The following is a 26,467-nucleotide window of genomic DNA, read 5'->3' as shown; positions in this document are numbered from 1 at the left end:
TTAACTTGCATATGGATTACATTCTTTTCAAACAGAATAAATCAAGCTCACTTTGAGGTATAATTTACATGCACATGAACATGGTACTGATCTGCCGGACCAGATGGGAACAAATGTGCTGAATCAAGTACTAGTTTAATATTTGAGTCTCTGGCACAGTTCCACTTACAGGGACAATTTCTTTTGAGGATGTTTTAAAAATTCAAATTGATAAGAGTTGCCATCAGCTTCCACATTCTTTTCTCATTACTTCATGATTGACTATGATGTGCAATTTTGTAGCCCTTGCCTTCCAAAGTGCAGGACTGCATTGGGGAAAAGGAGATCAAGGATGAAGGCAGTATTTTAGGATCAAAGAGAGGCAGGTCAGCTCACAGAACTGAATTTGTTGTTATAAACTGATGATTGGTATGAAAATAGTCGTTGTAAGCAGGCCTCTTTTTATACTTTTCCAATTCAATCAAATCAAGTCCAATTCAGAGTCTCAACAAGTTGAGACATTCCCGATCCAAGCTGACAAGACAGGGTCTGCAACCCCTGTCTTGGGCCTGATCTACATGAGCCAAGCTGATTGGAGTAGGCGCAGGTCTTCCTCCTCCAAGGCTTGATCTCATTTGCATCTTAGCCAAAAGGCCGAGATGCCGCTTTTAAAAATTGCTTCATATGAAAATGAAGCTTAAATGTAACCTAATGACCTCAACCAAGTGCAGCATCCTATCCATACTACACTTGATCTTAGCCAAAAGGCCGACATGGACTGTGTGTACAGTTGAATGACCTAAACACACGATCGATGAACCAGATTCTCCTCGAATGGAATGGCACAGTGGTTAGCACTGCTGCCTCACAGCCATTATGTGGAGATGCCGGCATTGGACTGGGGTAAGCACAGTAAGAAGTCTCACAACACCAGGTTAAAGTCCAACAGGTTTATTTGGCAGCACTAGTTTTCGGAGCCTCAAGCTCCTTCTTCAGGTGAGTGAGGACTTGTGTTCACAAACAGGGCATATAAAGACACACACTCAATTTACAAGATAATGGTTGGAATGCGAGTCTTTACAGGTAATCAAGTCTTAAAGGTGCAGATAATGTAAGTGGAGAGAGGGTTAAGCACAGTTCCGCACACATGAGGACGGCCTCAACTGGGATTCATGTCACACTATCTGTAACCCCCACAACTTGCGTGGACTTGCAAAATCTCACTAACTGTCCTGACTGGAGACAATACACATCTCTTTAACCTGTGCTTAACCCTCTCTCCACCCACATTGTCTGTACCTTTAAGACTTGATTACCTGTAAAGACTCGCATTCCAACCATTATTTTGTAAATTGAGTTTGTGTCTTTATATGCCCTGTTTGTGGACACAAGTCCTCACTCACCTGAAGAAGGAGCATGAGGCTCCGAAAGCTTGTGCTGCCAAATAAACCTGTTGGACTTTAACCTGGTGTTGTGAGACTTCTTACTGTGCCTCACAGCGCCAGGGACCCTGGGTTTGATTCCAGCCTTGGGTGACTGTGTGGAGTTTGCACAGTCTCCTGTTTCTGCGTGGGTTTCCTCTGGGTGCTCCGGTTTCCAAGTTAATGCTGGACTCTCCCAAGTCGCTCGGCAGTAACAGCAGTCCAAGCATTTCATTGTGCATATCCATCAGCATTTTTCTGTATACTACCCCATAAAGTCTTCATCTGATTTTTCTGGAGTGTATCCGGTATGTTACCTTGTCCTCCAGAGAGATAACACCCACATAACACTTGCCCCACACTAGCTGTCAGTCACTCATGACCAGTGACTCACTGGGTGGGATTTTATGGCCTCGTTCGTCCCGAAACTGTAAAATCCCGCCCGAGATCAACGAACCTTTCCATTGTCTGCCCCTCACCCGCTCCAATTCTCATGGCGGGCAGGGCAGTAAAAGTCCGGCCACTATGTTTAGATCCCACCTCTGTGTTAGGGTCTCAAACGTGCGCAGCTCGTGTCTGAGCTAGTGGTTGTGAGTGTGAGTTTGTGTGACAGTGTTTCACTATCATCCTCTCATTTCCCTTGGACTTCCCAAACCACTGCCAGGTCAGGTGGCAGTGGAAAGGTGCAGGAGTTTGGGTTGTGGTGGGGTGGGGGGTAGGTGAAGTGAGAGGTGCAATTTTACATCACCCAAAGCTTAAATAAAAACAGAAAATGCTGGAAAATTTCAGCAGGTCTGGCGGCATCTGTGGAGAGAGAAACAGTTAATGTTTTGAGTCCATTTGACTCTTCAAGAATGCTGCCAGATCTGTTGAGTTTTTCCAGCATTTTCTGTTTTTATTTCAGATTTCCAGCAGTAGTTTGACAAACTTCAGGTGATATAAAAACAAACCGGTAAGATTGTGGGATTGGGTTGGGATCAGGTAGGAACATTGCATCACGTTCAGTTTCATCCCCACCTCTGGCCATACCTCAGCCATTGCTACTCCAATGATGGTGAACATCAGAGGGAGGCCCTGCAGTTATGCCTGTCTCTGCCTATTGGATGCTGCTGCCTCTGATTATGCAGCACCATGTTCTTTAGGAGGGAAGCAAATGTGTCAGTGAGTGTGGCACAATGTATTTTAGTGATGTGGCTGTCACCATTGACTAGCTGGTAGTGTGCACAATCTGTGAGACATGTACGAATGGTGTGTGTGTGTGTGTGAGGGTCAGGTGATGCGACCAATGTGAATTGGGAATCGTGGTTGATAGAAAATGTTGGTTGGTGAGTGAAGCGCGGAGTGATGTTTGGAAACTGTAAGGCTGGTGGTTCATTTGTAAGGGTATGGCATTTGAAGGTTCATTTACTGACTTTTACCACTTGAGGTTATTGAGCCTCTTGCGGCACTGCATCCAGGCCCTCAGGGCTACACTACTGGCATGGACTGTGATGATTATCTGCTCGCAATGCTTCTCAGTGTCTGGCAGGATGGCCTCCTGACAACCTGTGGATAGAGGATATATCTCCACCTGTCAGCCTTCTGCAATAAGCCATCCAGTGTTGCATCAGAGAACCTCGGAGCATGCCCTCTTCTCTCTTGCAACACATTCACTCTTCATGCAAGCCAGACATGCTTCCCCTATCACTCTTATGCTGGAAGGTGCTCCGCTGCAACCAGAATGCTGCTCTGCTTTAAGAGATGCAGCCTGGCATTAGGTTGTGTATTCAAGCTCTAATAGGTGTTAGATTCATATGAACCTGGGCCTCCTGCTATGACATGCAGTCGCTCAACAGCATGTTTAGTTTTGGGCTGCAAGCTACTATCTTTTAAATTAGCTGACAGCACATAGTTTGTATGTTGCTTGTACCACAATGAATGTACATGGGCTAATCAGGGGTTAATCATTTTCGGGTTTCTTCTAATTTTCCCTCCAGTGTATCTGACTCCAGGCCCATTTTTTGGGGGCTTACTGCTGCACTCGTGGGTTACAGTAGGAGCTCATCATAAGGACCCAGATGATTAGCCATCAGGTAAGGGTGGTTGGATGTACTTGAGGTCCCAGCTCAACACTCCGTTGTTTAGCTTTAGATTTGGATGGAGCCCTTGGATATTATAATTCAAAGAACAAAGAACAAAGAACAGTACAGCACAGGAAACAGGCCCTTCGGCCCTCCAAGCCTGTGCCGCTCCTTGGTCCAACTAGACCAATCGTTTGTATCCCTCCATTCCCAGGCTGCTCATGTGACTATCCAGATAAGTCTTAAACGATGTCAGCGTGCCTGCCTCCACCACCCTACTTGGCAGCGCATTCCAGGCCCCCACCACCCTCTGTGTAAAAAACGTCCCTCTGATGTCTGAGTTATACTTCGCCCCTCTCAGCTTGAGCCCGTGACCCCTCGTGATCGTCACCTCCGACCTGGGAAAAAGCTTCCCACTGTTCACCCTATCTATACCCTTCATAATCTTGTATACCTCTATTAGATCTCCCCTCATTCTCCGTCTTTCCAAGGAGAACAACCCCAGTCTACCCAATCTCTCCTCATAGCTAAGACCCTCCATACCAGGCAACATCCTGGTAAACCTTCTCTGCACTCTCTCCAATGCCTCCACGTCCTTCTGGTAGTGCGGCGACCAGAACTGGACGCAGTACTCCAAATGCGGCCTAACCAGCGTTCTATACAGCTGCATCATCAGACTCCAGCTTTTATACTCTATACCCCGTCCTATAAAGGCAAGCATACCATATGCCTTCTTCACCACCTTCTCCACCTGTGTTGCCACCTTCAAGGATTTGTGGACTTGCACACCTAGGTCCCTCTGTGTTTCTATACTCCTGATGACTCTGCCATTTATTGTATAACTCCTCCCTACATTATTTCTTCCAAAATGCATCACTTTGCATTTATCCGGATTAAATTCCATCTGCCACCTCTCCGCCCAATTTTCCAGCCTATCTATATCCTGCTGTATTGCCCGACAATGCTCTTCGCTATCCGCAATTCCAGCCATCTTTGTGTCATCCGCAAACTTGCTGATTACACCAGTTACACCTTCTTCCAAATCATTTATATATATCACAAATAGCAGAGGTCCCAGTACAGAGCCCTGCGGAACACCACTGGTCACAGACCTCCAGCCGGAAAAAGACCCTTCGACCACTACCCTCTGTCTCCTATGGCCAAGCCAGTTCTCCACCCATCGAGCCACTTCTCCTTGTATCCCATGAGCCTTAACCTTCTTAACCAACCTGCCATGTGGGACTTTGTCAAATGCCTTACTGAAATCCATATAGACGACATCCACGGCCCTTCCTTCATCAACCGTTTTTGTCACCCCAACAAAAGTTGACAGAGGATCAGAGAAAATGGGAAGAGCAGAAGTGGGTGTATTTAGTTTTCCTGGTGGGTCAGTGAGCTGACTGAGGCAGGTGTGTGTCAGATTAGAAGCCAATGTTGAGTATTCTGATCTCAATGGGAGTGGTGATATGGTGTTATGATTGGCATAAAGTCCTGAGTTTGAAAGGAGAAAGAGGAACCAGTAACCCCAGTGCACATTGGTCACAAATTCGGGATCTTTGGCACTACTAGTGCCAGCTCTCGGGAAGCCTGAATCTGAAAAGAATGTGCAGGAATGCCATGTGTGTATTGGAAGCAAGCAGCATTCAGGATCAAGATCTCAAAAACCCTCTAATGGTGGTTTAGCACATAATCTGCCATTTTGGTCCATATAGGTCCAGCTTACACCCTCGCTTAATCACTCCCAGGGACACATGCACCAGCTGGACAAGGGTCTCTTTATTCATACTGTTTATATCATCTAAACATCCAGCTTTCAGGTGGCACAAAAGCCACTGTGGATATTGAAAATCTGACATAAAAACAGAAAATGCTGGAAACACTCAGCAGGTCGAGCAGCATCTGTGGAGAGAGAAACAGAGGGGGTGATTCTCCAGACCCACGCGCCCAGGTGCAAATCGCATTACGGCCAGAGAATCTCACGAGAGGAGCCATAATGTGACTTACACTGGGGAGGACTCATTTTGAGGTTCTCCCACCCCCAGCAAACAACGTAATCTGGGCCTGAACCAGATTAATTTATTTAAATTCTAATTTAAATATGCGGAATCGGCTTTAAACTGATTGCACTCAGCCCCTTCGGTTCCCCCACCGGCCGGCACATTGGGAAGCCAACGAGAATCACTAATGGTCTCCACAAATGGAAACCAGCCGTGATGACCATGCTGGGGGGGCTTAGAGGCCAGTGGAACCCCTGGGTGGTCAGGGACATAGCTGGGCAGTACCTGGTACCATGGCAGTGCTAATGGGTGGGGGCTAGTGGGGGGAATGTCTGTGAGCCTTCTCCCTGGCTCGTTTCTCCATTTATTGCCCTTTACCTTTCCAGCCAAGTTTTCCCAAGCCTGTTACAACTGCTCCTGTTGCATTTCCCTTTAGTGCAGTTCTCCTTTAAGAGGGAAAAGCTGTATTTGACTCCAAACTTGATAATCATACCCACTGACAGCATAAATTAATTTCCCCATCTCTGTCAAATAAGGAACTTCTCTCATCATGATCCTGGTTAATGAAACAAAGATTTCGTCCTTCCCCAGAAAAATGACCTATTCTCTGGTATTGGCGGTCACACCCTTCAACTCTCAAACCACCACCGGGGTTACAGAATAAATGAAGATTCTCCAGCCAACTTTCTCTTTTCTTCCCCCAGAGAGATTTCTCATCAAAATCTGACATCTGTCTGTGCAGCACAGCTCAGCTCAGATCAGAGTGAAGCCGTGTTACTCTGCTGTGGCATGCTGTGCACTGGTACTTGAATGCCCAGCCCCAGCATGCCACCCTTGTAGCCATTGTCAAACTGCAACAGAACAATACCCGAAGGAGAAGAAAGAGGACTGTTGTAGTCTGCTCCAGTTTAGTACACTCAGCGCTGTAATGCAATGCTTAATATTCAGGTCAGTACAATTTACTCCCTGTCAGTGTGCAGTCAGCTTCTAGCTTCACAAATTTTAAACAAAAGATTGAACATTATTATGAAATGACAGCAGTGTTGAATTCATGAATTCCAAGACATTGAAGACTGCACCATGCTGATTCATATTGTATTTGCTTTCTCTCCTGTGCGGATAGAGTCTGTTGCCTGCCCTTGGGCAGTGAATTCATTGCAAACAAGCTTTCAAACTAAACTGGGTTATCTTGTATAAATCTTTAATAAAACAAAGTAAAAGTCTGCCTGTTCAGGTGTGTGGTAATATTTCTTCTACGTCTACCATGGCTAATATTTACTCGGGTGCAACAATTTATTTTTATGACTATCTTTTGCAGAAGGCCAGTCTGCTTGTTATTCCAACCCACCTGCCCCCCTCCCCCCACCCCAATGTCTCTGCTGTTCTCCCGCCTCTCTCGAAGGCAGTCATCCATAGTAGAGTGTGGTCTGCCGGGCTCTGGTAGCCGTCTGGCTCTTGCCCAGGTGTATATTCTTCTTGTATGAGCCTGACCAGTGAGTAACCTAAACTGCCATTGTGCAACACACAAGCTACGTGCCGGATCCAGCCCAGAATTCCTCAAGTCCAGCCAATGTTTCACTTGTTGCCTGTGGTAACACAGACAATCCTTGCATGCCCAGCTTCCCAGAACTGAAGAATTAGGAAGAATATTTCATTTTGGATCACTTAGACCATTAGAAAAGCAGCATGATCCAGCTGAACAAAAAGTCTTTATGCCCAAGCAGTTAAGAAACAAACTAACACAAAAGGAGACCTCTTGGAGGTACAACCAGGAGCAGAGCAAAACGATAATGGATCAAGTCCAGCAATGGGAGAAAATGTAGTGGAGCTAACATTGTCTGTCAGGCCAGGAAGACAGAAATACATTAATGTGGATCTGGCCCCCCTGCTCTTCTGTTTAGACTGTGGAGGGTATCACAGTTCAGACTTGTTCTGTCCACATCTACCATATGGACATTTCCTAATCAAATAGCCATTAGAGAGAAGTGATTGTATGATGATAAAGGCAAAATACTGCAGATGCTGAAATCTGAAATAGAAACAAAAAATGCTGGAAAATCACAGTGGGGCCCGTTGTGATAAAAAATTAGTGCAGCAGGCCAGGAGAATCCTGCGGCGGCCAATGGGTGGGATTCATGTATGCGTTCCCGCCGCGATAGCATCTCCCAGCGTCGGATTTCCAATGGCATCTACTCAGTGCCGGAAATCGGCGGGGAAGCAGGGTAAGTATTTGAATCCTCATTTTAATCTAATTTAAATGCTATTAGTAGTTCACTCCAGTGGAATTACACGAGCTCCCTGCTTTCGGGGAACTAGTGACCCAACCCCGCTGGAGTGAAGGGGGGCAATCAAGGCCCCCCAGACAGTCTGGCATGGGGGGGTGGTGGCCCCTGGGCATTGGCACCTGGGCAGTGCCAGCATGTGCCTCTGCCACTGCCCAAGGGGCATCTTAGTATTGCCCAGGAGGGAGGCCAGCAATCGGGGCAGGTTATGGGGGGGGGGCGGGGGGGGGGGGGGGGGGGGACAGTCAGCCAGCTGGGTGGGTTGGTACTGTGGGTGGGTGATCAGGGTGGGTGTTGCAGGGGTCGCAGAGCTGACCAGCAATCGGGAGGCCATCAGTGCAGGACCACTGCGCATACGTTGATCTCGGCTCTCTCAGAGCATGCTGATTTCAGCCTCTCCAGCGGGATAGATCCTTCCCCCTGAAATTTAATGATATTCAACTGGTGGCCTCTGCAGTGCACAGAGATTCTTCTCTGAACTCGCACTGAAAAAACCCAGCATGAATTACTCCAGTTTTCTCACACATTCGACAACCAAAATTTTTTTGGGAGAATTCTGCCCAGCAGATCTGACAGCATCTGTGGAGAGAGAATAGGGCCAACATTTTGAGTGTAGATGACCCTTCGTCTTATTTGCTGACCAAGGTTAGGAACTAAATATTCCAGAGTACTTGACATTTTGGAAGGACAGATATTATAGAAGAGGAATGCAGTGGCCCTGATCATAAATGATGACACAGGACAATAATTGATGAAGAATTTTGGCTTGGAAAAATAGGCATTAGAATCAATATGGGTGGTGATAAAAAATGTGTCAGAAAATACTGTTGAAAGTAGTTTATAGGCTTCCTAACAGTAGTTATGTTGTTGGACATGGTATTAGGCATGAAACAAAAGGAGTTTGTAACAAAGGTAATGCAAAAATCATGGGGGATTTAATCTTTATAGAGAGTGGAAAAACCAAATTGGCAAAAGTACTTTGGCGGATAGATTTATGGAATGCATTCACAATAGTTTTCGAGGATAGTATCCAATGAAACTAACTAGGGAAGTGATTATTTTATAGTTTTATCTTGTGTAATGAGGCAGGGTTAGTAATCTTGTGGGAATGGATCCTCTGGGGATGAGGGATCATGATATGGTAGAATTTCATGTTAAGCTCAAAGTGATGTACTTAATTCTGAAACTAGGGTATAAAATTACAAAGGTATAAGGAGTGAGTCAGCTAAGTTAGATTGGAAAATTAGACAAAAAGATATGACCATAGTAAATAAGCAATGGCAAACAATATAAAATGCTTCATAATTCTCTACAAATATATATTCCCTTGAGAAATAAAAGCCCCATGGGAAAATTGATCCATCAGTGGCCAGCTGAAGAGATTAAATTAAAGGAAGAGGCTAATAATGTTGCCAAGAATTGGAAGAGTTTTAGAAACCAGCAAAAGATAACCAAAAAAAAGATAGAGGGAGAAAATAGAACAAGAATAAACTAGAAAGAAACATAAAAACAAAACGTAAAATCTTCGGCAGGTATGTTGAAAGGGAGAGAGTAGTGAAAGTAAATGTTGGCCCCTGAGAGGCTGAGACAGGAGAAATTATAATGGAATATTTGGAATTAACAGAAATGTTATTCAGATACCTTGATTTTTAAATCGGATGTGGGGAACGTGGTTCCTGGATAATTTCCAGGTCCTGATGCTGCACTGCTGTTGCATCTTTCAGGTGATGCTATCTTGAAATGTAAATGCCCTGATTGAGCTGGGAGTTGAGCTCGGAACTTTAGCCTAATTAGAGGTGAACAAAACCCTTGTCCACTTCCCCTTCTTGCATCATGTTCCGGAGGCAGTGGCATTTTGAAATCACACCCCTTTCAACCCCATGAGCAATTGAAAATCTTGGCTTTGTTATCTGTCTTCAAAGTAGGAAACACAAAACATTTAAAATACTGGGGAACCAAAGGTCTAATAAGAGTAAAAAATTAAAATAAATTAATATTAGTAGATAAGAAGTACTGGAGAAGTTAATGGGACTAAAAGCCAACAAATCCCCTGGGCCTACATCCTAGCGTTCTAAAAGATGTGGTTGCAGAGATAGTGATTGTGATCTTTCAATGTTTCCTAAATTCTGAAATGGTTCCAGTGGATTTGAAGGTAACAAATGTAACCCCACCCATTCAAGAAAGAAAGAATAGAGACAGAAATTAGGGAACTAACAGCCAGTTAGCCCGACATCAGTCATCAGGAAATGACTGGAATTCATTAGTAAGGAAGTGTTCATTCAGTACTTAAAAAATGTGGTATCATCTTTAAAGGGTGTCCTGAAAATCTGTATACACTCCCCTGCCCTGACCCCAAGCCAGCCCACCATTGAGGTTAGAGCAACTCTCACACACACACACACACACACACACACACACTCACACTCGTATACTCGCACTCTCATACTCACTCCATCTCTTCCGTTCACTCCAGGCCACTACCACATATAAATGAATCCCCCCCCATGCGGCTCCCACTGGGGCTGCCCTTTGGTGCAGGTTGGCACTGCTGCGGGGGGCTGTGTGGGAGTAGGTCTCCCAATTCACTAGGAGATCGGGGCGCAATCGTGCCGGTGCACTCTGCAGTCAGCTTCCCTGGCATATTTAAGCTCCATCACCCACCCCCCAACAGCGCAAAGCTCCCAGCTGTTAAAAAAACTGACAAGTGTGCCTGAGCATGCAAAAGACCAGCGTGGAACATTCCCATTTTCACACTGTTACAACGCATACAGTTTTTTGGGGGAAAATTTCCTTGAGAGTCGAGATCGAGGAGGATATTCTCAGGCTTACGGATTCAGCCATTTCACATTGAGATAAGGAGAAATTTCTTCATTCAGAGGGTTTTGAATCTTTGCATTCCTACCCCAGATGGTTGTGGAATGCATCGTCATCGGGTATGTTCAAGTCTGAGATAGATAGATAGATTTTTGAACCCTAAGAGAATCAAGGGATATTAGGATTGAGTGAGAAGTTGGAGTCAGGGTAGAAAATCAGCCAGGACCTTATTGAATAATGAAGCAGACCTCAGGGCAGAATGGCCTACTTCTGCTCCTCTTTCTTGTGTTTTGAACAAAGGCATCCAAGAGTATCTGAGAGTAAATATGGTACCTGACAAAACCTTGACGGAAATTATCTAATTAATGTTGACATTTGGCATTCTCCTGGTCTGTAGTGTTGGTTTACCTACTGTACCATTGGAAAGCCCCAACAGCGTCCTTGTTAAAATCATTTTTAGTGAAAACTGAATCAAATCCACCAGCAACAAAGCTAACTAATCACAGTGTTTTCACTAAAAGCATCTGTTTCCTTATAATGATCCATGCTGAAGTTTTATAGGCTTATGCTGTTCATTACTATTATTGTCTGGCATTAGAATGCAGAACAAGCCAAGTAGCTGTGTATTGTTCAGCACTTTGACCTTAATTCCCATTACAAAATAGTGTGTTACTCCAACATTCTTATTTTCCGTTAGAGGAAAGTCACATTGAAAGAGGATGCTAGGATTGACCTCTGCATCCTCCTGATCAGCCACTGTGTTGTCCGTATAAACCACAAACAAACCAATTAAATAGGGTTTCTGTTAATCTTCTGCCAAAATGATGAGATCTTTAACATGCAAAATGTCTCAAACTGTTTCAAAATTAGGCAGGAAGTAGAAAATGAATAGAATTTAAATAAGAGTTAGGAGCAAAAGTATGCTAACTGAACATATGGTCAAAGGGATGGACTGAGGAAGTTAGGTTGCTGGAGAAGTTCAGAATAGAAATTGCAATGCGAGATGTGAGAGCTAAAGATGTTGTTGTCAGTCATAAACAGATGGCAAGGTGAGGACGTACAGTATGTTAAACAAACTTGGCAGTGAGCCCAGACCCCCAAAAAGCATTAGCTCCCCTCCGTTCAGACAACTGAAGTGAATTATTGACTTTGCTTGATTGACATCTTTAAGTGTTCATAATTTGTTCTTTCTGTGATCTTTTCATCAATGTCTCAATGTTTATTTGTACAAGGTTAAGAGGTGTGAAGTGTTTGAGACTTCTGTTGTTGATACTTCACTAGTCTGTCTGATTGACGTTTTTATAGGGTTGTAGGAATGGCAATTTTTCAAAAGATTTATGAATGGGTGTTTTATTTATCGCAACAGTTCCACACTTGCTATTATTATGTGGCTCATGTAATGGGCATGGAAGGGGCATAAGTTAGCATTGCGTTGGCGTGGGCAGTATGAGGGGCCAAGAGAGGTTGTTCTGGAGCATGAGAGTTCTCATTGAGTTGCTATGGAGAGTATAAGGGACCATTGGCAGTGGTTGGCTTGGGTTTGCATGGAGGATGGAAGGGGGAGGTGAGCAGGTGTGAGAGCTGAGAGTTAGAGTGCCTAAAATCTTTTAACACAGCTGGCACTATATTGCAGAGAATCAAAGTGGGCCTTCTAACCAGCCCACCTTGGCACTTGACAAGCGGCACCTTGGCTCATGGCTGCTGATTTTGCTTCTGGAGTTGGTGGGTCCAACTATATCGCACCATCCCACCCCTAAGCAAAGATTATATGTATCAGAACACTTTGTTAATGAATCAGGTTGTAGAGTCAGGAAATATCCCGACTCAGACTACCTACCTCCTTAGCTAAATTCTGGCCCGTTATTTACAAGTCAGGCTATTTTAAAGAAGGATGATCAATTTTAATATTGTCCTGTTTAATTACATTTACTCTGTGTGAATACTGCATTTGAATTTGAGCTTGTTAGGTGAAGTTGTTGATTACGGAACTTAAGTAACATCAGTGAAAATACAATCATTAAGCCAATGATTGAAATGATGTTAATTCAAGTCTTCAACAATGTTATTTCAAGTCCCTTCTGTGAGTTATTAGTTTGCTATTCTTCCCAGCCGGTTCTTCTCTTAACTATCTGCACTTCAACATAGATATTCAGAATGTTGATCCAGATGTCAAAAATGTTGTTTAATAAATTATGGTACCAAGCAATTTTTTGTTACTAAAGTAGAAACGTGAAGCCTCACAACACTCTTCCTCTATTTATTATGAAGTTGTGAATTGTACATTGTTCACCTCTATACCTACCATCCTCACCACTATAAAAACCCTCATCTCGGTAATACTGCCAGTTCTCTGGCTAGGGGAGCAGTTTTCTCTGGTGCACAAGTCTTCAGTGTTACAGCCTGCACTGTGTTCAATACATTCTGCTGCTTCTTCATATAATAGTGCTGGACATTCCTGGTCACCAGCATCTATGATAGTGGGGATCCAGGTGGTGGGCTGAATTGGATTGTAAACTGGACATTTTAAGCCGAAGTTGTGCAAAATTTAAGCTTTGTAAACATTATACCTTGCTGTCAAGTGTGAGGATTCATTGTTATTAAATAGTGTTGATGGAGTCGGCTTCTCTAGCTAGTTGCCTGATTGTCCACCACCATTCATGGCTGAGTGTCATAGAGCTGGACCTACACAAAGGAGGGTATCCTCACTATGGCGATGAAACTTTTGACTTCACAAAGATGGTTTGGTCATCACTCCTTCTAGTGATTGTGGACAGATGTATTTGTGATAGGTGGCTTTGTTCACTCACCACCTAGCACAGGCCTAATCTGATCATTAGAACAGAAATGCGGTGGAAAGACTATGGATATTTGGCCCCACATTGTGTGTAATTTGTGAGTTGTGGTTTGTACATAGATAAAGTACTGTTGTATAGTTACATGGAAGAGACCGGCTGACTTGGTTGCTATTTTCATTTATAATCAACTGATTCTCAATTACCTTGGCAAATTAGTGATACTGTTAGCTCCAACTTCAGATTTCTTCCCATTCGGCACATATTCCCTAATGCCCAATCAAGACTCACAATGCCAATTGTAGCTGGTTGGAGTCATGCCTGACACAAGGGAAGATGGTTGTGGTTGTTGGCGGTCAATCATCTCAGTTCCAGGACATCACTGCAGGAGTTCCTCAGGATAGTGTCCGAGGCCCAACCATCTTCAGCTGCTTCACCAGTGACCTCCTTTCTATCACAAGGTTAGAAGTGGGGATGTTTGCTAATAGTTGCATAAGTGTTTAGTACTATTCGCGACTCCTCAGATGCTGAAGCAAACCATGTCCTAATGCAGCAAGACCTGGACAATATTCCGGCTTAGGCTGACAAGTATCATTTAGCATCCACGCCACTCTAATGCCAGGCAATGACTATCTCCAACAAGAGAGGATCTAACCATTGTCTCTTGACGTTCGATGAATGGCATTACCATCACTGAATACCCCACTATCAACATCCTGCAGGTTACCATTGAGCAGAAACTTAACTGAATTAGCCTTATAAATACTGTAGCTACTAGAGCAGGTCAGACGCTAGCAATCCAGTGGTGAGTAACTCATCTTTTGACTCCCCAAAGCCTGCCCACAAACTGCAAGACATAAGTCAGGGTGTGTGAAAGAATACTGTCCCCTTGCCTGAATGAGTGCAGCTCCAACAACTCTTGAGAAGCTCGAACAAAGCAGCCCGCTTTATTGGCACCCCACTCACAAACATGCACTCCCTCCATTACCGACCCGACCAACAGTGGCAGCAGTGTGTACCATCTACCAGATGCACTGCAGGAACTCACCAAGGCTCATCAGGCAGCATCTTCCAAACCCATAATCACTACCATCTAGCAGGACAAGGGCAACAGATAGCAGCTGAAAGTTACCCTCCAAGTCACACACCATCCTGATTTGGAACTACATCGTCATCACTGGGTCAAAATCCTGGAGCTCCCTCCCTAACAGCACTATGGATGTACCCACACTACAGGGACTGCAGCGATTCAAGAAGGCAACTCACCACCACCTTCTCAAGAGCAATTAGGGATGGGCAATAAACGCTGGTCTAGCCAGCGAGGCCCACATTCTGTAAATGATTGAAAAAAATAATTTGATTTGTATCGGGTGGCACAGTGGTTAGCACTGCTGCCTCACAGCCCCAGGGACCTAGGTTCGATTCCTGGCTTGGGTCACTGCCTGTGCAAAGTCTGCACGTTCTCCCAGTGTCTGTGTGGGTTTACTCCGGGTGGTCCGGTTTGCTCTCTCAGTGCTAAAGACGTGTTGGTTAGGTGCATTGACCATGCTAAATTCTTCCTCAGTGTACCTGAACAGGCACCAGAGTGTGGTGACTCGGGGATTTTCACAGTATCTTCACTGCAGTGTTAATGTAAGCCTACTTGTGACTCATCATAAATTCACCTGGGTGGAGTTAGGAGAGGCGAGGTAGTTGCAGTAAAATCTGTGACAGGAGAGCCGCTGTTAATAATTTGCAGATCTCTTTTGCAAAAGCTGAAATTATTTGCTTACATATTACATAACCTGCTAGTGCAATGTTTGTTTTGAATCATGACATTAGTTTTGCATGAATTGTTAAATTCAACAGCTTTCCAAATAGTGCTCGTTAAGAGCTGATAGGAAATAAAAAAATATATATTTTAAATCCTGTTAGTATCTCTTTTCCCAAATCCAATTCCTACAAGATACGGATAATTACAAAAAAACAGAATAACAAGTTGTTTGATAATTAAAGCATTTGCTTTATTACCTGGAAGGTCTCTGATGTGTAGCTGATTCTCGCTGGTTTGTGATTTCCTTGTTGCTATTATTTCCAGACAGATTGGATGAACTGTAAAAAAAAAATCAGACTTGCTGAAAGGATTAGCACATTTTCTACATGTCTTTTTAATCCAGAGCCCATTTATAATCTGAATGTTGCATGAATTGCAATATTTTAGAAACAAATTAGGCTCAATTACTTGGCCATTCCAACAGCTTTGCAGTAACTGCTGCAGGAATCCAGCTACACAGCCAGAAATGTGTGGACAGCTGTATGCCCCTGATTCCTGTCTACACTAGGAGCTCCAAGTCAGCCTTGTAAGGATGGAGAATTGACTGGGTGCTGTGAATTTGCATATCCCTCTGTGGGGCACACGATAAGGTTAGAAGCCAGGTGCAGTGATGATGTCAGCTTCCAGAATACCACAAGGGAAAATGGCCTGGACCTCTTAAGAGGGAGGTAGTTAAGTATTGGCCTCCTTGTTGAAAGAGCAGAAGAAAACTTTTCTCCAGGTGGTAAGGAACAGACAAAACTCCACCCCCATCTATCGGATGGGAGCCAGTTGCCAGACAGCCTGGCAGCAGGCAGGCAAGAACCCGCAGTGCACTCTGAATGGCATAGATACATGTCAAACCCTGCAAATTAGATGCCCTCTCACTTTCCCCACATACCTCCTTGAGATCAGTGCCAGAGGGCTTGAGCAAGAGGGATACTGCTCTAACAGCTAAGACTGTTGTCCTAGAATTTTATCAACCAATATTTCGATACTGCTCATTCTTGGGAAGACAAAAATTAGTTCATTAAATATATGGAAACTGATGCGAAAATATTGAAAGCCTGGCAAATGAATTATGTTAAAAACTATGCAGCATCCCTGCACTCCTCCACCTCCCTGATGCCCAAGATGTGCTGATGCAGGCAGAGATGCTTTCTGGGTTATTAGTTGGTACTAATGAACTGAAACAGATTGGCGAGAAAAGGCAATTGCCACTACCTAACAAGCCCTTACAAGGCTATTCATATGAAGGGGACAGGTGTTCTGTATGTCGGAAGTTCTTGCTTCACTGACTCAGGGCATTTTAGTCAATTCAAGTATGAGAGAGATTCCATGCCCCCATCAAAGAGGAGTCTGATAGTGGGCAAGTGATGATTTTCCAACCATGTGAGGCAGGTGGAGATGCACTTAGTGGCATGGCTGCCCATCACAATGAGGTGTTCCCCTACTAACTCTTCAAATTCCAATGGCCAAGATCCCAGTGTAACATGCCAAATTATATCACCTGGAATTTAGCAGTCTTAATGTTTTCAGCATTAAATAATCTATTGGTAGCTTTTTTTTTAGGGAGGGATAAATGATGTGAAATGTTATGAACAAAAGAAGTTAATACATATTCTTTCTTTTAGATACAGGGGTCCATAAAGAGAAAGCTGGAAGGAAATGGTTCACCTGTCAGCAACGAAAGACAAAATGGCATTTCAGATGGGCCTTTCCAAATGGATATTAAGAGAATACGAGTGGATGAAGGTGGTCTTGCAATAGGCCAAAGTGGGCATCAGCTCAGTAATGGACAAGGCCAAAACATGCAGGTTTCAGTCACAATGGGACCCACAACTTCAGGAAAAGACAGTGGCTTGATAGGAAACACTCAAGCCAACGGTAGCGACGTCAGTTCTGGGTTCAGCTTGCCACTCAACAAGGAGATGAAACAGGAGCCAGTGGAGAGTGTTTCATGCGCTGAGAGTTTAAACAACCAAATCTCCAGCGGCAATATGTTATTCGAACCCAAAGATGATCTGGGAATGCAGTTGCTTGATCCAGATTTGCAGGATTTGTTTGATGAGTTGACAAATATGTCTGGTGTTCCTCCGCTGAGTGATATTGATTTGGACAACATGTTAAACCCCAGCATTAGGAATGAAGAATCATTCAACATGGACCTTGGCCAGCAAAACCAGAGCAGTACACCGAAACCACACTCGCAGTTGGAAAATCCAACTGTAAAAACGGAATACTCACCTGGTTTTACCCAGGCACCAGTTGGGTCACCCCAAATGCGACCTCCTTCCGCTGGGCCACCGTATTCCATGACAAATGCAACCATGTCCATTCCTTCCCCCATCTCGTCAGCACCTCAAAGTCAAAACCAGCCACAGCAGCCTTTACCTTCAGCAACAAACAGAGGCCTGTCCAATTGGCATGACATGTCTCATGCACAGCAGCTAAAAAAGATTGCGGACAATCGGCAGCAGCACGCTATGCTCCAGCACCAACAGCAGAATCAGGCATCCAGCTGGCCACCTGCCCCACAGTCGGGTCCTTCTTCAGGAAATTTTGGCCAGGAGAAAATACCCAGTCCTTCCCTCCACCAACAGCCCTTCAGCCCCCAAAATTCTCTGCTCACTGGGGTGTCAACCAACAACAGTCAGGCCAAAAACATGAATAACTGCCTCTACAAGACACCAACTGCAGCGCAGACTAGCCACATGGATATGATAATTCACCAGCAGCAGGCTCACAGTATAAACCGCAGCATGATGAATACCAATTCTGCATCACCAGACCAACTTTCATACAATAATACTAAGCCCTTGTCTCATTTTGATCCAGAGTCAGGCCAGATCTCTTCCATACTGGGCTCCCAGAGCAAACCTTCTGTCTTGCATTACACTCAGCAGCAGCAACCCTCAGCACCAATGCAACAGCAGCCGCCGCCACCACCAACGAGTCACCTCCAAAATCAGCCGTTGCAGCGGGCACAGAATATGCCAATTGCGCTGCAGCAAAAGATACTGCTGCAGAAGATGCAACAGAACCAACAATCTTCAGGGGTGCAGTATCCTCTGGCCCAACACCGACAGGTACGTGTTAGCCTTTTTCAAATGTCTGACTGCAGTCACAATATAAAAACATTAGCATCTTCTTTCCCCCGTTTTTCTTAATCCAGCACCATATTCAGCAAATTTCTTGTATCACTTGTGTATCATAGTTAACCTCCTGCTACTCCATCAACAGGTTTGCCATAGTGGCTGACTGGGGAAGCTACATTGCTCAATATACTTTTCTTATGAGTCAAACACATCTCCCACCAGAAAAGTCAGCACTGATCTTTATCTTTTATTTTGCTCTTACATTCCTGATCTTTAACATACATTAATGATGTAGTGTTCAATGCATCATCGATTTACAATGCCAAACTGGTTCTGCCTACAAATTATTAATATAATTACCAATGTTATTGGAAGTTAAAAGGCATTACTTGAAATTCAAAAACTTGGAACTTAAAAATGATTTAAATACATTTTTATTGTGATACAAACTAAGATTTTTAAAGAACTCCGATTTTAATTTGATTATGTTTAAATTACCTCAGCTGTGCTGTTAGTTGGATTAAGTACATCAGTCCTGAAATATCTTGGGGAGAGTCTCCCGCTGTGAGCGATTGCAGAATATACTATGTGCAGTCAAGCTTTGGATAGTTTGTAAGCATCTATGACAAGAGTTTAGCCTCAATTATTGCGTCCAATTCTGAGCACCAGACTTCAAGAAGAAAACAGTGGCTCTGAAGGAGGTGCAAAAGAGATTTTCTGGAATGGTTCTCTGGATGTGGGGCTAAAATTACGCGGGTAAATTGGAAAAGCCATTGGAGAAAATTAAGAGAGGGTTTGATATCAGTGTTTATAATCAGGAAAGAAAGCAGAAAGAACTTGCATTTAAGCAATCTTTTTTCTCAACCTTGACCTCCCAAAGCTTATAGTTTTGAACTGTGGTCACTGCTATAATGTAGGAAAGAAATGTTTAGATAGAATAAACATAGGGAAACTGTTTCTAACACAGAAAGGTCAATAACTGGAGGGATTTAAGGTGATTGGCAAAAAGTGGCATGAGGAAGTGATATTTTTATGCAATAAGTGGTTAAGATTTGGAAGGCTCTGTAAATTTATGCTGCAATATCTTCAAGGATAGTGTATCCTTCCTAAAGTGTAAACACAAAATCAAAGTAGTCTTCAAAAGGCAATTGGCTAAATGCTTGAAGGAGAGAAAAAAAGCGCTGCGTTTTTTATGTTGAGGGCTACGCCGCAAGAACAGGGAGGGATTAGCTGGATTGTTTTTCAAAAGATCTAGAGCGGACAGAGTGGGTTGAATCACTGTTTCTTGTGCTATATTATTTTGAGATTCTACTAACTCAGGAGGTCAACAAGTAGTGTAATGATGTCTGGGACAGAGGTACAAGAGTAGATAATTAAACCTCGAGCCTGTTCCACCGTTAAATGAAATCATGACTTATCTGTAACATAACTCCATGTATCCACCTTTGTCACCCTTTGGCAAACAAAAGTCTATCAGCCCCAGTTCTAAAATTAACAATTGCTCCAGTATCATTTGATATTGGCAGAAGAGAACTTCTGCTGTCCTGTCTACAACTGCTTCCTACTTTCACTCCTGAACGGTCTGCCTTTAATATTTTGATGTGGAGATGCTGGCGTTGGACTGGGGTAAACACAGTAAAAGTTTTAACAACACCAGGTTAAAGTCCAACAGGTTTAATGGCATTTGCTACCAAATAAACCTGTTGGACTTTAACCTGGTGTTGTTAAAACTTTTAATATTTTGACCATGCTCCCCTAGTCTTAGAACCTGAAGTTTAGGAAATAGTTTCTTCCAACATCCTTTATCTATTCCCCTAAACATCTTGAAAATTGTGATCAAATTATCTTTTAACATTCCAAATTCCCTGCAATTTAACGCTAGTATCTAGCAACATTGGATTGTACACCCTCCAAGGCCAATATATCCTCACCAAAGGTATAGTGCATGGAACTCAGGAGTGATCTGACCAGGGCCTTTTGTAACTGAAGGATGATTTCTGTCCCCTTTCATTCTAGACCTCTTGATAAAAGGGCCAGCGTTCCATCAGCTCTTTCCATTCTTTTCTGTCCCTGCCGCGACATTTTAATGATCTGTCCCTGAACCCCTAAGATTCTTTGGAACTCCACCGTTTCCAGCTGTTCACCATTTATAAAGTACCCTGTTCCATCTCTTTTTGGTCAGAAGTGCGTCACCTCACATTTTCCTACATTGAAATCTATGTGCCCACAGTTTTACCCATTCATTTAATCTACCATTATCTCATAACTTTATTCTAAAAGGTGAGGGTAAGCATTTCAGCGGTAGTGGTGTAAAGTAGGGGAGAAGCAGTGACACAAGTGGTGTTGATGGTCTTTATGTTGATAACAGAATGCAGTTTGAATCTAATCTCCGAGTTAAACAGGATGTTAATGGACCATTGGACATCTGATATAGCAATAACAGCAGAATGGAGATGAATATACATAACAATAGGACCATTCATTAATTTCAAAGGCTCATGCACGGTTTTGTTATACAAAGATGCTAGTGGATAATGGAGTGGAGGATAATTTGAACTATGCATATTTGAGGTACCACTTCGTTACTCATTCACTTTTGAGAAGCATGGATGTAAAATTATAGAATCGTCAAATTCATTCAGTGCAGATGGAGGCCATTTGGCCCATCGAGTCTGCACCGACTCTCTGACAGAGTTTTTACCCAGGCCCTCTCCCCTGCCCTATCCCCATAACCCCACACATTTACCATGACCAATCCAGCCAACCTGCACATCTTTAGATTGTGATAGGAAACCAGAGCACCCGGAGGAAACCCATGCAGACAACAGGAAATGTGCAAACTCCACACAGACACCTAGGCTGGAATTGAACCTGGCTCCCTGGCTCTGTGAGACAACAGTGCTAACCACTCTCCCATTGTGCCGGCCTCTAGACGGCCAGTGCATGTTCTATATGTTGGAAGTTCTCTATAGGTGCAGGTAGCTCTCTGGTGATAGCAGTGTTCCGTTCTATAAGGTTGATTAGTTTTCCAGTGATTACAGTGTGCAGTTCTATAGGGCTGATTGGCTCATGTTGATTGCAGTGTGCAGTTCTATAAAAGTGAATCGCTCTCCAGTGATGGTCACATGAAAATTTATGGCTGTGGTTCTCTCTGGTGATTACAGTACTCTGTTCTCTTGGTGCGTGCGTCATGTTGGTTCATTGCTAGTTTATTTTCCAGGGGTTTTTGCCACAAGGGAAATTGTTGCCATTCAAGAACTGGAGCCTTATCAGTTTTGAGCTTTCCTAATTGATCCAAACTCACATTACCATCAATTTAGTATTAATAATGCTCTTCAATACAGAAGATTCCCCCATCTGGAATGGAAGCATCATCTGCAGGAGTAAAGACTGATGCAAAACAGTCATCTAAAGAGTTCTGCCATCTCCTGAACATCTGGTTGGATCTGTCATATGCTATTCTTTAATGTCTCTATGTGATCCTTAATGGTCTCTGACTTCTAACATAATTGAAAAATCTTTTACAATTACACATAGTCATAGAGTTTTACATCATAAAAAGAGACCCTTCAGCCAATCATCTCTATGCCAGCCATCAAGCACCTATCTGTTCTAATTCCATTTTCCAGCACTTGGTCCACATCATTTTCTTTTCCAGAGATCTCTTAGCTAATCTTATGGCAGTTTGCATCTATCTTAATTGCCTGGGATATTCCCTGTTCTCCTGTAATTCAAATGCCTTCAGTGTGTCAAATGGTTTCTGTTTAAGTTTTCCATTCCTCATCAACCACAATGTTTCTGTTTTACGAGGGCCCTTTTAAACATTGGGACATAAATGGCCTGACTCTCCGAGACTGGTTTTGAATCGAGCCCATTTGTCCTCAGTGTTCGATTGGCCAACCTATTAGATAAGCAATCAATATTTGCCATTTTTGTAAATTTAGCCCTTTTAATATCTGGAACCAGCATTGCCTTGGATTGGCCAATAAGATGAATCATAATTCTAATATGATCAGCACTGGTCGGGTGTACCTCCACTTGGAGGTTTGATGCAACACTAAAATCTGCTAAAATCCAGATCTAGAATTTGTTTTGCCTGCTTTGCACTTTGCAGTGAGAAACCTCACTGATGGTGTGCACAGGATTTTCAGCTATTCCCCCCACTTTGCCAGAAGGTTCATTGTTGCACCAATTAATACAATGACATCAGCTGACGTACCATTGCTTTGTGGTCCTGCAGCCATTCGCATACCGTAATGTACAGAATGACAGATAGAGAGCTTCGACATCATGTCTCAATTTTCAACAATACTCGAGAACATTTTTTTTCTACAATGTTCAAAACATTGATCGTTTTCATGAAGATAAGATCTTACGATCTATTTTATGATTTCTGTCTTCACTAAAAGAGATTTCCTCAATGCAGTGTATGTAATGAAATTGAAAACCTGCATCTTAAAGAATGATTGTTACACAAGGCAACTGAGGAAAACTTCCATTGTGGTGCCTACACAAAGAGAGAGAAAAACGCTAGGCAATTTTAATAAATGCAAATGTTTGATGAGAAACTCTACAACTTTGATACGTGGTTTGTGGTGTCACACTGACACTAAAAGAGGTTGCCTTTCATTTATTTCAACAGCCTGCTTTAAGAGGAAATTTGTGGCTTTGTAAGGTTTCTTTTTTGCCTTTCCTGTGCAAATGGTAAAGTCCCTACGGCAAAAACAATTAAATCTATTGCCAACTGTTGACAATGAATGTTAACGCAAATCTGTGGTATTGCAACTTTCCAAAGTCACTAGCCTGGCATTAATGGATTCCAACAGCTGAATGAGTTTCACATGTTGATATTCCATATATTGTTACTGTAACTCGGTGAGTAAGGAGGCAACATATTTGTCAGAGGTGAGAGCATCATGCAACATGCTGAGTGTGCAAGTGTACAGCTGACAGTAAACTGTGATAAAGTGTTGCTGAGATTGCATTCTGAGGAGCCCTAAATTCGCACCTTTTCGACAGCAGCAGAAATATGTGACTACAGTTTCTTCCAGCTCTCCTTTCATTTCCTAGGTTGACTTTAATCAAACAACTAATTTACATTAAAAAGGAATACCTAAGAAAATTAGCTACAGCAGAAGAGTGCGCTTAAGTATGAAGTTGTATTTTCAGTATAGAGAATGCACATCGTCACCATCTGACAGTCAACCCTCCATTTACTGCCAATCATATGGTGGGAAGAAATCAACTCTCTGTCTCTCTGACCATACCTGACTGACAGAAAACCAAGATTAGGTTAGCTAACATCCCTTTCAAATTGAAATTTATATTTAAAGTATTTTAAATGTAAATGTATTCAAATAGGGTAAATATAAATTATATATATTTTAAATGATCAAAACTGATGGCCCTTAATTTAACTGATATTCCAATCAGCCCCACGACATTTCCGGTCACATCAACAAATGACATATGGCTGTTGTTTGCTGATACCACGCGCGCCAATGTTTACCTTATGCAGTTCTGTGGAAAGTGATTAAAAATAACAGAAGTAAAATACCAGAATACACAACAGTCTATCAAAATCTGAAAGGAGAAAAGATGGGCTAACATTTCAACTGGAGACCCGTCATTAGAATTCAGTGAGATGTGGCAACTGACACCTGAAACATTAATCTGTCTTTTCTCCTTTGAATTATTCACCATTTTTGACAAGACGTTGTGAGTGATGGTTCAAGCTTCAGCAATCTGAGGCATTTCTTGAAGCAGTGGTCTGACTCTAGTCAGAAACTGGCTGTGTTCAATTGCTGCGTCTCCTGCGAACTCTGAGGGAATGGGGGAGGGGGGGTAGTCACAGTGAGGTGCTCCAAAATGTCCACTACATCAATCGCCAACTGACTGCTGAGAAAGATATGTCCTGCAGCGAGTGCAAGTTTCCATGGCGTTGAACCTTGTTTTTAAATCAAAGTGGCTTTGTGCAGCAAAATCTTTATGAAGACATTTATGATTACGGTGCACCCAGCACAGAGGAAATCCTTCCCCGTTATGATTACTTTTAGTTGAAATGCATTTAGTGCAACATTGCATCGTTACATCTCCAATCGCATCGTCTTTTCCTGTCTGCATACAAACATGGGAAAACATATTATAAGAGTTGGGATCAGGTCCTGAAAAAGGATGAATTGGAAAAAGAAGCCAAAATGAATTTTGATTTCAGCGCAATGAAAATAGAGAGGAAGAAATCTGTCAGGCACCATATCTCATCGTTTTAAGGATAAAACTATAATCAAAAGAATAAAATAAATGTTAAGTAATACAAGCAAACAGTTAAACCACAACTCTAACTCTGGGCAAGAGCAGCGAAAGAAAGAAGTGAGCAGCAGCAAATTATCTGGTCTGTGGCAATGTGAAGCCAGGGCAATTTTAACTTGCAGGTTTCAGCTGCATAGGCCCTGGTAGTGTCCGTCCAAACTCCGGTGGGATTTTGAGGTTTTTGGGAAACCAAGGTTCGCTAACTAGAGACCTGAAGGAGCAGTTACCAGCATTCAGGAAAACAGTTGTGAAGGGGTTCCAGAAGGCTTTAGGATCGAGTTGAGGGAGGTAGCGGGGTTATATGAACGGGGTAGGTTGGGAAGGTGCGATAGGAGCAGTGGGGAGATTGGGACGCGGGAGATCAAAATTTTTCCCCCCAAGGGCAGGAGTTCCCTGCCTCTCCTGAAGAGGGAAAATAGAGCATTTACCTTTTTGGGCCTCTTTGGAATTGGCTCCCCATACCACCAAGTTAGTCTGGCAGTAAAGCAGCATTGACTTCCCTGTGTAAGCCTTTGGTTAAAATTAAATTGTGCCTGATAGCATCATCAGGTCTGTGTAGGATCACACTGACTTCCAGCATGCATCCCTCCCCCTACTCAGAAGATCAGACCTGCAGGAAGAGGGAGTTGTTGGTGTGGGTAAAGCCCACAGATTGTTTTAACTATGTGTTTGTCTAGTTTCCAACAAGAGTGACGTTTTTTTTAATTTTCTGTGAAGTTATGTAGGCCTGTCACCACATGCACTGAGATTTTAGCTCCCGGACTAAGTGAGAGCACAATACAACAACAGTGCCTGGCCTTTCAAATTCTATTCAGCAACTTTCTCAAACACAAAGCAATTCAACGTTGACTTTTGTCTGAATCTTAAGGCACTGTTTATGTGGTTCAGTATCAGAATTAGAGGAAAATAAAAGATGGACTTGCATTATTGAACAATTTCCATGACCAGCACCTTCTCAAAGCACTTTCTAGCCAATGTGGTGCTTTTGAATTACAGTCACTGTTGTAATGTGGCTTATACAGCAAACTCCCACAAATTGCCCATAAGTGTCCAGAGATGTGATCATGACCAGATAATCTGTTTTTGTGAAGTTAGTTGAAGGATAAACACTGACCAGAACGCTGGGAATAACTCGTCAGCTCCTGAATCCGTTCCATGGGAGCTTTTAAGTCCACCTGAAGCAGGCAGGTGAGGCTGATTAGGAACTTAAATGAAATAAAACTGCAGAGAACCATTTGCTCACTGAGTCAAAAGCAGCTTGGCTAATTGTATGCAACTACAATGATTTTGTACTACCTTTTGTTTTTGTAGACATGTTGCTTTTCTGGCCCCCACCAATCATTTGTGTTTCCATATCCAGACTTTCTGATCCATGCAGTTCTCCTTCAGCCAGGAATGTCCAAAGATGTGCAGGTTAGGTAGGTTGGCCATGCTAAATTGCCCTTAGTGTCCAGGTGGATTAGCTATGGTAAATGCTCAGGGTTATGGGGATAGGGTGGATGGAAGGACCTGGATGGGATGCTCTTTCAGAGAATCTGTGCAGATGCGATGGGCCAAATGGCCTCTTTCTGCACTGGAGGGATTCTATGGTTCTATGGCTGTAAGGTGGAGGGCTGAGACAGACCTTCTGTCAACACTGCCCGGCTTGACTAAAGGCTGTCATACTCCAAGCTAGATTTTATTATTTTTTTAAATAAATGCCTTAGTAGCAACACTGTCACGTTTTGCCTTCAGGCTCTATTCTTCTTCTATGATTTGGCAGAATGAAGTGCCAGTTTGCAGCAACAGATATTAACAAGGTTATTTACTTCCACTTCCATCGTGCTTTCAAGTACGTTTTCTGGATAGCAATACGTGTGGCAAGGGTGAATGATATCATTTATTGCACAGGACATTCAGTCATTTGCCAAATCCCCTTGCCTG

The 26,467-nt window shown here is 43.1% G+C and overlaps 1 protein-coding gene across 1 annotated transcript in view; it reads left to right on the top strand.

The window, feature by feature from the left end:
- maml2 (mastermind like transcriptional coactivator 2) overlaps positions 1–26,467 on the top strand; it is a 392,718-nt gene that overhangs the window by 268,607 nt on the left and 97,644 nt on the right. Inside the window, exon 2 of the mRNA XM_078221773.1 lies at positions 16,772–18,226. Within this exon, the coding sequence (XP_078077899.1) occupies positions 16,772–18,226 (1,455 nt within the window). The remainder of the gene's footprint in view (positions 1–16,771; positions 18,227–26,467) is intronic.

Source organism: Mustelus asterias, chromosome 10 (genome assembly GCF_964213995.1).
Source record: "Mustelus asterias chromosome 10, sMusAst1.hap1.1, whole genome shotgun sequence".
Taxonomy (NCBI): Eukaryota; Metazoa; Chordata; class Chondrichthyes; order Carcharhiniformes; family Triakidae; genus Mustelus; species Mustelus asterias.
This window is presented reverse-complemented; position numbering and strand designations above follow the sequence as displayed.